Raw genomic sequence first — 14,246 nt, forward strand, 5'->3', positions numbered from 1 at the left:
GCGACGAAAACGAGGGGGTGAGAAGAAAGACGGGGAGAGATGCAGAGAGGAAGAAAAAGAGAAAGGGAGAGAGAAAGAAAGAGAAAGAGAGAGACGTGGCAAAGCAACGGCCATCCCCGATTTCCATTTTAATTGAACTCAACGCAACATCATACTTAATGCCAGAAACGCGTCAGAAACTCCAATTAAACGGCAACGCCATTTCACTTTATCTCTCTGTACATTCGTCCTGATTGCCGGACCGATCGTCGCCGAAGTAGCCATCGATTATTTCTCCCCCAGAATTTCTCCAAGAAATGTTTCGCATGTGCGAACTCGTCGACTCGCCGCCGCAGAGGATTTATTTATCTTTTGCCGCGCGCGAATCGCGTGTCCAGTCAACTCTGTCCTTCATGCATTTAACGAGTCGAATATCGCGAAATTATCGAATGTCCGTCGATGTGACAATCCATGCCAAGTTAAGTTACAGAGTTAAGTGGTAGAGAATATAAAGATTCGAGTGGACGCAGTTCTCTCCTCGAAAAGGGAATTCCTTGCAATTCAATTAAGTTTATCGCGCTTATGATATAAAATACAACTGTTGTTTCCCACATTTCTACTATTGATAGGAGCAAAATTCGCCTAATTTTAAGCAGAAAATTTATCAATTTTTCTAAAAGAAAAATTTTTTAAATAGAATTTCGATTTTAAAATAAATTAAATTTTACCCAGCATTTTTAACAATACAAGAGAGCAGAATAATCGCTCTCATTTGATGCTCTTCGTTTTTTACACATTTGATTTTTACGCAAGCAAATAGAATCGGCGGATAATGCACGTAAATGGCTTTTCGCAACTAACTATCGATTGCTGGAAATATTCATAGCGGCGGTTTTCTCAACAGTCAATCGGAATAAATAAGGAAGCAATTTATAGTAATAGCGACGACGATATGACGAAGAAGACAAAAGTCATCGACAGTCGCGAACGGCGGTGGCGGTGGCAGAAATGCCGAGGCCGGCTCGTGGACCGGCTTGATTTATTGACAGGAAAATCTAGTCGCTCGCAGTAGTCCAAGTCGTCGCAGTCATCGTCGTCGCGTCGCGCTCGGTTCGGCTTACCTCACCGTCTTCTGTAGCTGTTGTCCTTCGATCGGAGCAAAGAAAAGACACGTGCAAGGATAAAGAGAGGGAACAAACACCGGTAGCTGTTTCGTGTTTGCCAAGAATCCTTGAAAAAGATTTCGCCGATGTGTTGTCGCGATACCGACGAAGATGGCCAACTCGGTCGATCTATTGCAAACGAAGGCTGAATCCCGTTCGACTTTAGATTTGTCGGATTTTTCTGCAAATGTATGTAAGAAAAATTTGAGATTGTTATGTGCGATTTTTTTCCCAAAAAATATGATGATCTTTATGTGATGGTAAAAGATAAAAATTTTGAATATGTAATATATTATTAAAATATATTGTAATCCAGGAAATAAAATATAAAACTTTAAATCAATGATATATTTGATATTTCATACTCTTGCATATCTTCTATTAAATTTATATAAAAAGTTGAAAGTGTAAAGGAGAGCTACACGAGTCGCTAACATAACAGACGGTCATTCTAGACTTTAATTGCTTCACGATACAGATTTATGTTCCTGCGGCTGGTTTTTCGAGAATTTCGTATGCGATCTCTAGTGCTCCGTTATATGTCCTGTTACGACGTTAATTGCTATTGACGATGCATGCGAAAAAGAGCTTCGTGCGAAAAAGAACTTGTGCGACTTTGACAGAAATTTAATCGGCACTTTCATGTCATCCGCGTGTTTTTTTTCGGATCCACTGGCATTGGCGTCATTGCAAACCGGACGCATGGTTCTAGCACACTCATTTACAAAAAACTCTTGAAAAAAAAAATGTCGAATTTAGCGAAGAAGTCAGAGGTAAAACTGAAAGCCATTAATATAATGACGTAAAGAATGATCGAATCTGTGAAAGAGAAGTATAACTGCCATAAACTTTGCGCAAACGGCGATTTCGCATCGCCACACCTTCCGTTTATGGAAATGTCGATGTCGAAGTTTATTATATTGCGACAAGAGAGAGATAGAGAAACAGAGAGGAGAGGAGATTGAGATTGCCGGTTAACTTTACGATATATCAACTTGCTTCCCTTGCTTTCATTCCAATGTCTGATGCGAAGTGTTCTTTAGAAATCTCTTCTCGAAATGTCGGTCGAGCGTTCATTAACATCGTATACTCGTTACAACTTGCTTCTGATAAGCGGATATATATATTATACATGCGTCATGTACACATATACATTGCGCCATGCTTTCATTAGAGATCGTCTCTCGTTCTACCTGTTCGAATTTGTTTGTTCCTTCGAGATAGAGAGACTCCGGACAAGGTTGTGTTTCAGAGATTTCGATCGGACATATCATGTTATAGATTTACTCTCGAGTTGAAGGCAAACTAGCCGTCTATCGTTCGATATCAAAGTAGGGGACAAAAAAGCGACGAAACATCAAACACATATGTATAACTATTACATTGAACCATGCCTCATTAGGCGACTGCTCAAGAGTTTGCAAAAGAGTAATTATGTTAAAATGAAAATTTGTATACATTTTTAACAGCATTAAATTAATTATTTATAATTTAATTAAATCTTCCATGAGAGAGAATTTTTTTACTTTTGTTGCAATCTGATTTATAAAAGCACTTTGAGATTAAAAACGAGAGTAAAAGAAATTTTTTGCATAATCTGTCAAGTCGAAAACTATACGCGTTAATTTTCCAATAGCTTCTCTCGTAAGAATTTTAATGGGTTTAGCTTCTATATCGGACATTGTCACGTTCCCAAGGTTTACCCGCCAATTTACCAGCCGTCGCCGATATTTTTTTGAGCTGTAGAAGACCGTGTTTAAAGCACGGTTATTGCGACGGCGCATCATGATGCGGCCGATTAGGCGAAAATATCGCCGCGGGCTACCGGTCTTGGTGCATCGCAGGACCGGCCCTTTCGCTCGCCACCGCGTCCTACGCTGGCGTCCATCGATATATCCGAGGCGATGCGAGGTGGCTGCGAAGGCGCGTATATGAGGCCCGAAAATCGGCTCCATTCGGCCCTCTCGTCTCGCGCGGCTAGGGACGAGGGCATTGAGATGCAGAGAGCGTCGGTGCTACCGTGCGATGGTCCCGATACCGCCTAATGGACCGTCCCCGCCCCCTTTTCCCTTCGCCCTTCGTCGTCGTCGATTCTTCTTCTCCGCCCTCCAGCACCTTTTAGACTCTCTCGTTCTTCCTCACCGTCTCGCCGCCGTCTATCCTACCGCCACTTTCAACCTCCTCCTCCTTCTTCTCCTCCTTCGCCTTTGCCTTCTTGATTTTTCCCCCTCGTGCCTTCCTTCCTATGGTCCCTTTTCTTTTGTCCACCTCTTTCGTACCACCGGAACTTCCACGAAGTGCAGAAGAAGCAGAGCAACGAATCCTTCTGTGCTCCGCTTTCTTTGCGGTGAACACAACCTGCCTCTCGATCTGACATTTCTATGACATTTCCATCATGGACAAACGATTATGATTTTTTCTAGATGGAGATCTTTTCTCTGCAATGTTTTCTTCCTCCTTGTAATATCTCTTAAGGTTTGCGAACTGAGAGGTCGTAGTGTGAAACAATAGGAAAATTTTATGGGAAGACTAGGAAGTCGTCAAGAATTTCATTGATGCTCGAAGCGGCTTCAGGTACGCGGTGGAAACCGCGTTACTCGCGACTCGCGACATCGTAGGCAGCGCGTATCCGTTATTGCTCACTTGGAAACAAAACCTATCGTTGATGATCCAACCGCGTGTCGGCGGCGACATAAGCAGGAAATGAGACGCGCGCAGACCGAGCGAGACGGCCGAGAAAGAAGAGAGGTTCTCGTCTACGCATCGTGCGTTTTATGCTCTTGCATCCGCATACACGAGAGAAAGAGAGAAAAAGAGAGAGAGAGAAACCTGCACACACGGTAGCACGGCTATAACTGCGTCGCGGCATCATTTATATTTACGAGACACCGCGAAGAGCCATGTCCAGGCCGCATTGTTACTGCCCAAGGGCCTTATAGCCGCCGTCTGGGCCTTATAGGGCCGCCGTGATATCTCGCTCCTCTCTTTCATTCCTCCCGATGGACCGGATCGGCCCTGAATGCTCGCCCGACCGGACGAAGGAGAGATCGCGCTGCTGGGCCTGGGGCCCTGTATCGATCCCGATTGATCGGATTTAGTGCGCGCGAACGTGCCCTTTCGTGAACGTCGACCCTCAAGAAACTCGCGTAATTGGGTCGAGATACTCGACAAACATAAAAGAGAAGAAAGATTGCGAGACCACAAGTGGGATAAACATGATGCGTTCCTAGTGTTTTAAAATAATCCACATAAAATATTGTCAATATGATACAAAAAGTACCTCACAAATACTAATAAACTAGATTCTAACCCTTGACAATCCCAGCAAATTCTTCTAATTTTGACAATCTACGAGAAAGCGACGAATCATCGTTTACGTTTACACTTTTCTGGTGGTTTTCCGTCGATAATAATCTCTTTATGATGACTTCTGGAGAAATCATCAGAGATATTTGTAGCGTTCGGGTCGTTTTAAATAGAATACGGGGACAACGCGATCGGAAGAGGGAAGAAAGATTTATCGCGACGCATGATTCGCGCCAATCAGACATGACGCGGCGCATCGCCAGCGTAGATATTTCACAGTTATGGCCAGATAAACCACGACCTTAGTGCCGGATGTAGCACCGTTTGGGGAATAGAGCGCATCAATGATGCAATATTCGGCCGTGCGGCATCGAACGCGCGTTTTTCTTCCTTAGCGGGAGTTTATAGTCGCGCCTCACAGTTCCGCTTGTATATTATCTTTCTCATACGCCCACTGTGTCTTATTACCTTTTCGAAATTTAAGAAAATCTTCGAAACGTCTTGTAGTATAAAATAGAAAAAATAAGTGGGAAGCTTTTCTGTGACATGCAATTTATAAAATAATTAAATATTTATAAAATAAAAATAATAATAGCCGAAGAAAATAGATAATTTAGATTATTGAGTGCGTTGTAATTTTATGCGTTCGATGACTAATGTCAGAAATCGCTTTTCTCCCTCGTTTCGCGAGAGGGTAGCTATCGACTGTGAAGACAGCGGATCGAGGGTAGCTCTCTCGAGTGCAAGTGAAGCCAAGGCTGCGCTTTTCTGCTGATCAGCCTGCTGAATCGTGCGTTCCTCACGGGATTGTCATCAGCGAATCGAGAGATAGACAGAGAAAGAGAGAGAGAGAGAGAGAGAGAGAGAGAGAGAGAGAGAGAGAAAACCGTGTATGGGAGAGAGTTTTAAACCGCAACTCGATATCTGCTCGTTTCCGCGCCGTATACAACCCCTGCTCGTACAAGTCCCTCCAGGGATTTCGATGGAAGCCGGAGGGATGCCCGACAGGACGCGTACGAGCCGTGCAAAAATGGGAAAACCAGAGCGGCGTTGACATTTTCAAAGTCGTTTCTGATCGCACGGGTTAACCACGATGGAAAAATGGCCTTGCCATCCCCGATTTGGTTCAGGTTGCCCGAACGCGTTGTTATTACAGTGCGACGAGTGTGATAATTAAAACGTTCAATTTAACCGCCGTAAAATCTCGAATCCCCTCAAAATAATTCAACAATTCGTTCAAAGTTATAATCAAAAGATTCATATTTTAATAACATTGAGATATATGTCAAAATGTTTTGCGCGTGTAATGACAATCATAATAATGACGAAACGCTTGTGCTACGTAATTTCTTTCGCAAAAAGGTAGGTGCGTATTTCCGCGCGAAGGAGCGCCTCGTTTCCGCTCGAGGAAGTTAGCCGGATGTCGAGAAGAAAAGAGAGAAGAAATCGCGCGGGGCTCCCGCGTCCGCCGATAAGTTCAAAACCGTGTCGATGCTCGACGCTATAAATCGCTCGGCCGAGGATCGCTATTCGCGGACGAAGCGAATCGAATCGAAAACGTGACCGAGCGCGGAAACGGGGACAAGGAATCGCGCAGGCAGCAAAAGGAAATATAAAATTCCATCAATTCGCGAATCGAACGGTTGCCGATACAATTTCTCTCTCATTGTGGCGCTGGAGGGGTAGTACATCGAGGGGTGTAATGGCACATCGTCGAGGTATGCTCGATATATAGAAAAAAAAAAAAAGAACGCGCAGTATAGAATGGCTAGCTATGCCTTATGTGTTTGGGGTTTCAGGTCTTATTAATGATTGATCGAGGGATATCGACGTCTCCCCTCTGACGCGACTGATATATATATATATATATATATATATATATATATGAGAGGGAGGGGAGTTTGTATCTGTGCCTTCGCACGTGACACAATAAAACGGCACGGTCGTATCGATGGCTTATTGCGAGACTTTTTATCGATCCCGATAACTCCCTGGTTGTTGTTGCGCGGCGCCAATGCGGAACTTTATATAAATCGCGCTCCTGTCGGGGATCGACTTTGTTTTGCCAGCCGATTAGCCGGAAGCGTCCCCAAGTATCTATCTCGAAGAATATCGATGGCCGCTCGTATCAATTCAGCGATAGCGAAAGATATCACATTGATTTATTTACTTCAAAGTACTCGAATGATATTGCGTACGTTATAGCTTCAATTCCACTTTTAATTAATATTGAATACGTGATGGCTCTGACATTTCTATGATTGGATTTAATCTACCTATTAATTGGATATAATTTGATTATTAAATATTGTGACGCGCGCACGCACTTTTAATTAGAGGTAAAAAGATGGATTTTTTTATTAAAAGAATGTTCTATTCAAAAAGAGATGTTATCTGCTTTTTTAACGCAAATTAAACGCAACTCTTATCAAGCACAATTAGCGTCAGGCGAATAAGCGATAACTCGAACGAACCTATTTCGGACAAACGCCGACTAATCTTCGTAAAAGGTGAGCGAGGTCTTAAAAGTATAAGGCATAAAACCGCTCGTGCAAACACGGGACTAAAGCGGGACGGATACGGCGAAGGTGGGAAAGCCACGTGGATCCCCGAGGGTGGCATTAATCCGCCCTCGCCCTCCCCGATGCTTACCCATCTAAACAACGGAGACGAAGCAATCATATTTTCCGCCCCAGAGGCACGATACGTGTCAATGCGAATCAGGCTTAGTGATCTAATGTGGATTCCGATAGTGTCTGATTTACTCTCGACGCTTCTCTTCAGGCGAGATATAACCCCCTATTTCGCGTCTGTGGAGATTGCATCCGTCTGTTTGGGATTTAAGGAATCAGATTGATATTTCTCGACTCATTCAGCAACAGCTCTCTTGATCGTAATATTGCAAAATTTTAATTGTTTATCGACATACATTTTTATGTCTAAATAAATAGGAAATAAAAAGTTTAAAAAAAAATAACGTATAATTTACAATAAAATAGATCGAGGAGCGTAAACATGAGGATAAAAAATTCTGCAAATAAAATTGTTGGTTATTAAAAAAATGAGAATTGTTATCAATTCGACTTAGGGAATCGCGTAAACGTTACTATCACACTTTCGAATACAGCTCTTTAGGAAGAGGAAACGACGTAAGGATTTCGAAAGTTGGAAAATCCCTCGCGAGTAATCCGACGTTCCGCCATCAGGCACGATCGTCGTTCGCGATGGACGGAAATTCGCGACCGGCTTTTTTCCCTCGCTTTCCGCCGCCCTTTTCTCTCCCTACCTGGGTCCTTTCTCATCTCGTTTCTACTCCCGTCACGTATGTAGCGAGAAAAATTGCAGCCGAGCGCTTTGCCCGGTACTCGGTTCTGCACGCCCGGCTCCCTCGCCTCGTCTCTCTTTCTTCGCTTCCTGTGCTTGGATACGCTCCTGGAACCCGCGTGATGAATCTTATTGTTAGATAGAGACGCCCTTTTCCTTCGGCCAAGTATACATTTATTGTTAGTTGCGCCAATATAGCTTTGTTGAATCGCTAAATTCGTTTTATCTTTCAATATATAGAGTTATACAAGAGAAAGATGCTGTATAAAGTTTACGAGGTCTTTTTTAAAGTCTTTAAATTTTTTGATAACACATTGAAACATGAGATTCATAAAATCTACCTCCATCTCACGCTAAATTCTCTCTTAATTTTACACTCACTCGATCTTTAATAAAAACTGCATTCGAAAACATATATTCGCAAATGCAGTAAAAAAAGATTACAGTGTATATTAATGTTAAATGAGAGCAGCTAGAATAGATTGCATCCACAGCTTCACATATTACGATACTTTATATGATTAATCTTGACAAACGAAACTATAAAAATTACACTGTGGTAGTAATTTATATCCATAAAATTGGGATTAATTATCATAATTCCATGAACAAGTATCTTATGACGTTTTTCTATGACGTCTTCCTATGACGATTTTCGCGACGAAGAAAACGCTCTAATTCTGCTGTTTATATATCTAGCACCGGAACACGCGATCGTATCTAACGAGCTCGCATAATGACATCAGGAGGGCGACGAAGATCATCAGTAGTTACGTAAAGGCAGGCAATTACCTCTCGGACGATCTGGATGTTATTCATGATACTACGTTAATTTCTCGCGATAATGCAATTATGACACTGCATTTTGATCGCAACCAGGACAAATTTAGATCGTATTACCATTTAATGATTCATCATCGATCTAATTATTTTTAAAATAATTAATTAATTACTGCTGCCATATTATTTTTGATAGAATTTGAATATCGACGATAAGTGATACAAAAAGAAGGCATGGATAAAATTATTTCGTCAACAAAACCAAGGTCATACTATATGGTAAATTATATAAAAAAATTTAATTAATAAAATTTAAAAAACAGAGTTAAAATGGTAAAGATTATTGTGATTTATCACTTATTGCGATACGTGATTAAAAGAGAAAGATCGTAACACTTGACCAGGAAATTATTTCCGCGATTTCCTTGAAGTGATAAATACGCGTTAGTTATAATCGTACGTTCGATCGCTTGTCAGAAAATACTGTAATTAACACTAGAAGGTCGTATCCGTACACATAGAAATTAGTATCAACCTGAGTTCCTTACGTGTATCATACACGAGAAGACGAGTAATCTTGAAATTCCTGGAAATATCTATAATCTTTCCGAAATATATCAACTGAATAAAAATTTATGCGATATTATTAGTAAATTATAAAAATAAATCAAAACATTGTTGATGTAGAAAAGCATGTGTGCATTTTTTAAACTCAAATCTTAGTCCCAAAATTTGAACCCCTTAAACGTTTATCCGTAATCGAGGAAACGATTTTTTTATCCGTGATTCATATCTCCGGCTGGATCCTTACAATCTCAGGCACATCCCGACGGAAGTAGTCGCCCGCACTTTTATGTAACCGACGCTACGTGTTTTTTTCCCGAACGATTTCTATCAAGACGAACAGGCTGTTAAGGGAAGACACGCGCATCCTGGGTAAGCCGTGACGACACGCGTGTCTGCCTCGACTTCCCTCCGACTTGAAGCCCCGAAGTATCTCCGTCTCCTTCACTTTCGTCACTACGTGAGTCTGATCCCTCGTCGATATCCATAAAAGTAAGTTGCAAGTAACTTACATGCGCAAGTTGTATATAAAGCCGTTTACATTATTAACACACGATAAATTAGACACTTTGTTAAATACGAGAACGATCTTTAGTTATATATTTCGTTTCAAAAATAACGGATAAATTTTTTATTTCAATTACAGAGCTGGAAACTAAGATCGAGAGATCATATTAAATCTATCTATCGATCTAACCGAGCTGCTCGTTGATTGCGGAATGCAATAATTCTCGCGATGAACGGAAATGAAAATATACTCGTAGACCGCATTGATGATGCATCATCGATTCTTTGTGAACCGAAAGGTCGTTTGCAGGAAGCAATAATTGTTTCTTATATGCCATGCCGGTCCATTCGCTCGTCCTCGTGATCGTCGATGGAAATGCGCGTACACCATCCGTTGGTTTATCAAGTATGCAAATGACGAAGCCGCCTGTCCATCATTTTAAGACCGACCAGCGTTATTGGTGACGGCTCGTACAGCCGTCTTTCGCGACCGTTAGTGCGTGTAAAATACAAACTTCTCGTCGGTGAACTCATGTTCGTGATGCGTGCCACGTGACCGCGGATCGCAGATAATGATTGACGTTGTCCGTTGTGCTGCACCGTGTGTGCAAAGTATTTTCTTACGTTGAGATAACGCATCATTGAATGGACTGGATGGTAACCCTTCGAACGATCGGTTGATCTCCGAAGAGCTTCGTCTGATTCCGCAAAACCGACAGTTATCTTCCTGGAAGGTCGTGATTGAACGAACACGAAGATTAATTTGGTGACGATTTACGTTAAACAAACATCGACGCTTTTCAGACGCTTTGACAGAGGCAACGCGTTCAGCGAATTTAACGCTGGAATGATACATGTATGCGTATTATAAATCGCAAAATATATAATAATAGAGAAAGTGCTCGATCATGATTCAAAACTAAGGAAAAAATTAATGAATAGTAAATGATAAATTATATAATAAATTGTATGTAATAAAAACTGCTTGCTTTATATAATAAATTACATGTAATAAAAACTGGACTGCTTTAATATTTTTTAAATATTTTTAAAAATATTTTTATATATTTTCTCAAATTTTTGCGGGTCCATGATTCGTTCGTATTTTCGAAAATTCGTCATTTTGCTTTTTGGAATTTATCAATCATTCAATCTATTGAGTTAAAATTACTTGTCAAACAGTCTCATTAGCGTCATAATTGACAATGTATTGTCAATGATTCCCGCGAAATACTTGACATAGTCACACACTTATCATACATGGTTATTTTCCTGCCTTCGAGCTACCACTCAAGTACGTCTCGTTACGATCATCGCGAACGATCGCAGTCATTGCTGCGCAAAATAACGACAGCTTTGTCTTGGCTTTCAAGCGATGCGCAGACTGATTAGCATCCCCAGAGTTCCGCAGACAATCCCCATGAAAACGCGCACAAGGTCGGCATACCTAGGTACCAGCCGGCATGGCAAGTGCAGAGGGGGTTAGTTTCTGCCGCCCCCGAGATGGGTGTTGCGTGTAGAACGCGGCATAAATATGTAAGAGCTACTCCCTCCCCCCGTCTGCTCGGGCTGTTGGCCCCCGTTGGTACCCCGTCCTCCACGGCATTCGCCTCCCGCGGCGCCCCTCTCCTTACCACCCAGACCTTGCGCAACCCCCGTGCATGTACACGAGAGAGATGGAAAAGCGTCGGTGACGTCAGAGAACGTCCACGTCACCGGCTGGCTGCGTGTAACGTCAGTGATCGAAATCAGCTGATCTTTCTCCGCCAAGTGAGAATAAAAATTGTCAAACGTATGTATCAATGCTCATCAATTCGGTCATTACTTGTCATGTATTCACGAGTGACGGCTTAATTCTTCGGGAAAAAAATCGACCAGCTTCCAAGAATGTTAAATTCCGTTTATTAACCCGTTGAAATAATTATGATATTTGATATTCTGATAGAGATATGGCGACATTAGACGGCGTAGCGATTGTTTGTCGAAGGAATGATTCTTTCAATAGTCTTAGGTCTCCGTCAAAGATCGAAAGGGTTTGGAGCCATCCACTTGAATAGGACGGGAGGCGGAAAGGAGCAGGACGAGCAGCAAGGCAAGGTGCTCATTGTGATGAAGCATGAGTCTGACCTAGTGGGGTAGTGGGGCAGGTCGCAGCGGATGATACATACATATTTATGTCGCGCACCGCGTACCACCACCACCACCGGCAGCCAGAGTACCACCGTGTCGGCGGCGCTTCCACCATTCTACCATCAGACCAACCCCCTCCCCGATAGCTCTCTCTTTCTATCTTGCCGGGTCTCGCTCCCTTGCTCCGGTCCCTCTCTGTCTCTTTTGCACGGCACGCTACCCCTTACGCTCCTCGCGGAAGACCAAGCAAGCAGGCAGGGTGCCATTGGCCTTCGCTCGGTCTGGGTTGCTAATCAGGCCGCGAAGGTGCGCATCCCGAGCACGCGCCGTTTCCACGTTGCCGTTGAAAAGCGCCACGAGGATGCCACGTGAGACGAAAGCGTGAGGATTTCCCCCCCGCGTGGAAAGTGGAACGCTTCCGGACGAATGCTGCTGGTGCTGTGGCTTTCGCATCACCAACTGCCGACACGAACATCTCCCGGTTACCAAACTTTCACCACGTGGCCGACAAAAGACTCTTCCCTGCCGCTCCTACTTTTAAACAACGCGTCTCCGACTACCCGCGATTTATCGAAGATGTAGTTCCGATTTGCCCTCATCGTTATATTTTCTTATTTTATCTCAATTTTACTATCGCGATTTTTCTATTGAGAGAGAATTCATTGATCTATAAAAAATCAACGTGTGCTAATTTTACGAAATAAAAATTTTTGAATATATTAATTTGATACATAATTATGCTCCAATATTGACTTTTTCGTAGCAATTATTGTGCCTCCAACTAATTAATTTTCTCTTCATCGACGATATAAATGGAAAATATGCCGCTAACTGTTTTAATGTTATATTCTTACGGAATATCCTACTCGTTTAATTGATCAACTCACACATGGATCAAAACCTGTCATACGATGAAAATATAGAAATCGTCCAACGGCAACGAGTATTGCTCGTCGAAGCCGCGCGTGGAGTTCTTACTGCTGGCGGTAAGTTATTAATCAGTGGATTCCTTACGTCACGTGGACGGTCTCCGGGGACCTGTTCGTCCTATTAATCGTCCCCGCTAATGACGTCCGGCTACTGGCATAACACCATCATCGTCGTTAGCGTCGCCCAGTAACGGTCACGCGATCCAGATCGCGTTTCAGGCTGCGACGTGCAATTATAACGAGAATGCGCCGCGAGCACGCATCGTCACGCGTGCGTCCCGTGGCTGGGAACGATTTCATCTTCCCCCTGCCTCGCGAAAAGGAATCGATTTCGCCTACGACATCGTCCCCGACACGCCATCGAAGGCGTTCGTCGTCTGCGTTGCTCGCATTTGGATGCACTTTGGCGAGGCTGCAACGATAATGACATCGGCTCGTGCGGCCACGCACGCACGCATGCACGCGTTTACGCGTGTACGGCATAATGTATTGCATTTAAGATGATACGCCTCCTTGGAATATTACGATCGCGTCCGAATGATATACGTTCCTTCGGGATCGAGAGCGATCTTCTCTCGTCCAGGTGACGTTCTTTCGTTTCTTTCGTATCTCAAATTTCCTGCTATTATGTGTTTCGATTATCGATACGATGTTGCGCGTCGACTTAATTACGCTATCTTTATGATAAATCAGACTACAATTTCGTACACGCGACAAACCCGTTTAATTTAAAAGAAATTACGCGGTGTTTATGATTGGCACGAATATCTTACCGGCTGACGCAACGAATACAAATTCCTCTCGGTCGTTAATGAAAGAAAGAGAGAGAAAGAGAGATGCTCGAAATTATACATCTTCCGATCCAGATCGCCGGACGATCGGCCAGCGGATTTAGAAATTAAAGAGACGCTGTTTATCGCTCCGAGCGTGTCCTCGAGGCCGCGCCTCGCGAGTAGAACACACGGTGTTTCAAGGAGCAAGGTCAACAACTTGTTGAACACTTACAAATATCTCTTTCGAATTATTCAAGTATGTTACCTATCTTATAAAATATTTTCTCCTACGGCATCCTATATATCTTCCAAGTGTATCTTTTTTTTTCTCAAATCAAGATTAATATCTTGGTATCTCAAATTTCGGCCTTACTTATCCCATGTCCCTGCCTTTTACCGTTGAACTAAATCATTTGACGGCAGTTTGTCCGCCGGTCTGCTTGATCGTGAGGCTACCCAGAGGCAAAGAAACGCGAAAAATGATGCGCTATCAGGCGGCCGATTCGAGGAGAAATAAGGTGTGAGTTGATTCGAAGAGGATGCTGGATATGTATAAACCTAGACGGACGTCGCCGTCGCTTTACCTCGCACGCACGACGCGTAATGATCGACGATCAGGCCCGACCTGCCAGATAAAACGAGATAGAAGAGAACGTTGCGCGTTGTAGAGGCCCCGATTTATCGAACGATAATATCCTTACGTAAAGTGTTTATGTCGCGGACGCACCATTAATAAAACCGTTTACCATGCCTTTGGACGGGCCTGCCTCGTCTGCGATAACTGCCTCGGT

The 14,246-nt window shown here is 43.0% G+C and overlaps 1 protein-coding gene across 1 annotated transcript in view; it reads right to left on the reverse strand.

The window, feature by feature from the left end:
- The window catches only part of LOC145976063 (uncharacterized), a 96,199-nt gene that overhangs the window by 69,580 nt on the left and 12,373 nt on the right, over positions 1-14,246 (reverse strand). Inside the window, exon 3 of the mRNA XM_083106982.1 lies at positions 1,101-1,323. Coding sequence (XP_082963108.1) covers positions 1,101-1,323 — 223 coding nt within the window. The remainder of the gene's footprint in view (positions 1-1,100; positions 1,324-14,246) is intronic.

Source organism: Camponotus vicinus, unplaced genomic scaffold (genome assembly GCF_025532165.1).
Source record: "Camponotus vicinus isolate PSW18456_S1 unplaced genomic scaffold, iyCamVici1.0 SCAF_8, whole genome shotgun sequence".
NCBI lineage: Eukaryota > Metazoa > Arthropoda > Insecta > Hymenoptera > Formicidae > Camponotus > Camponotus vicinus.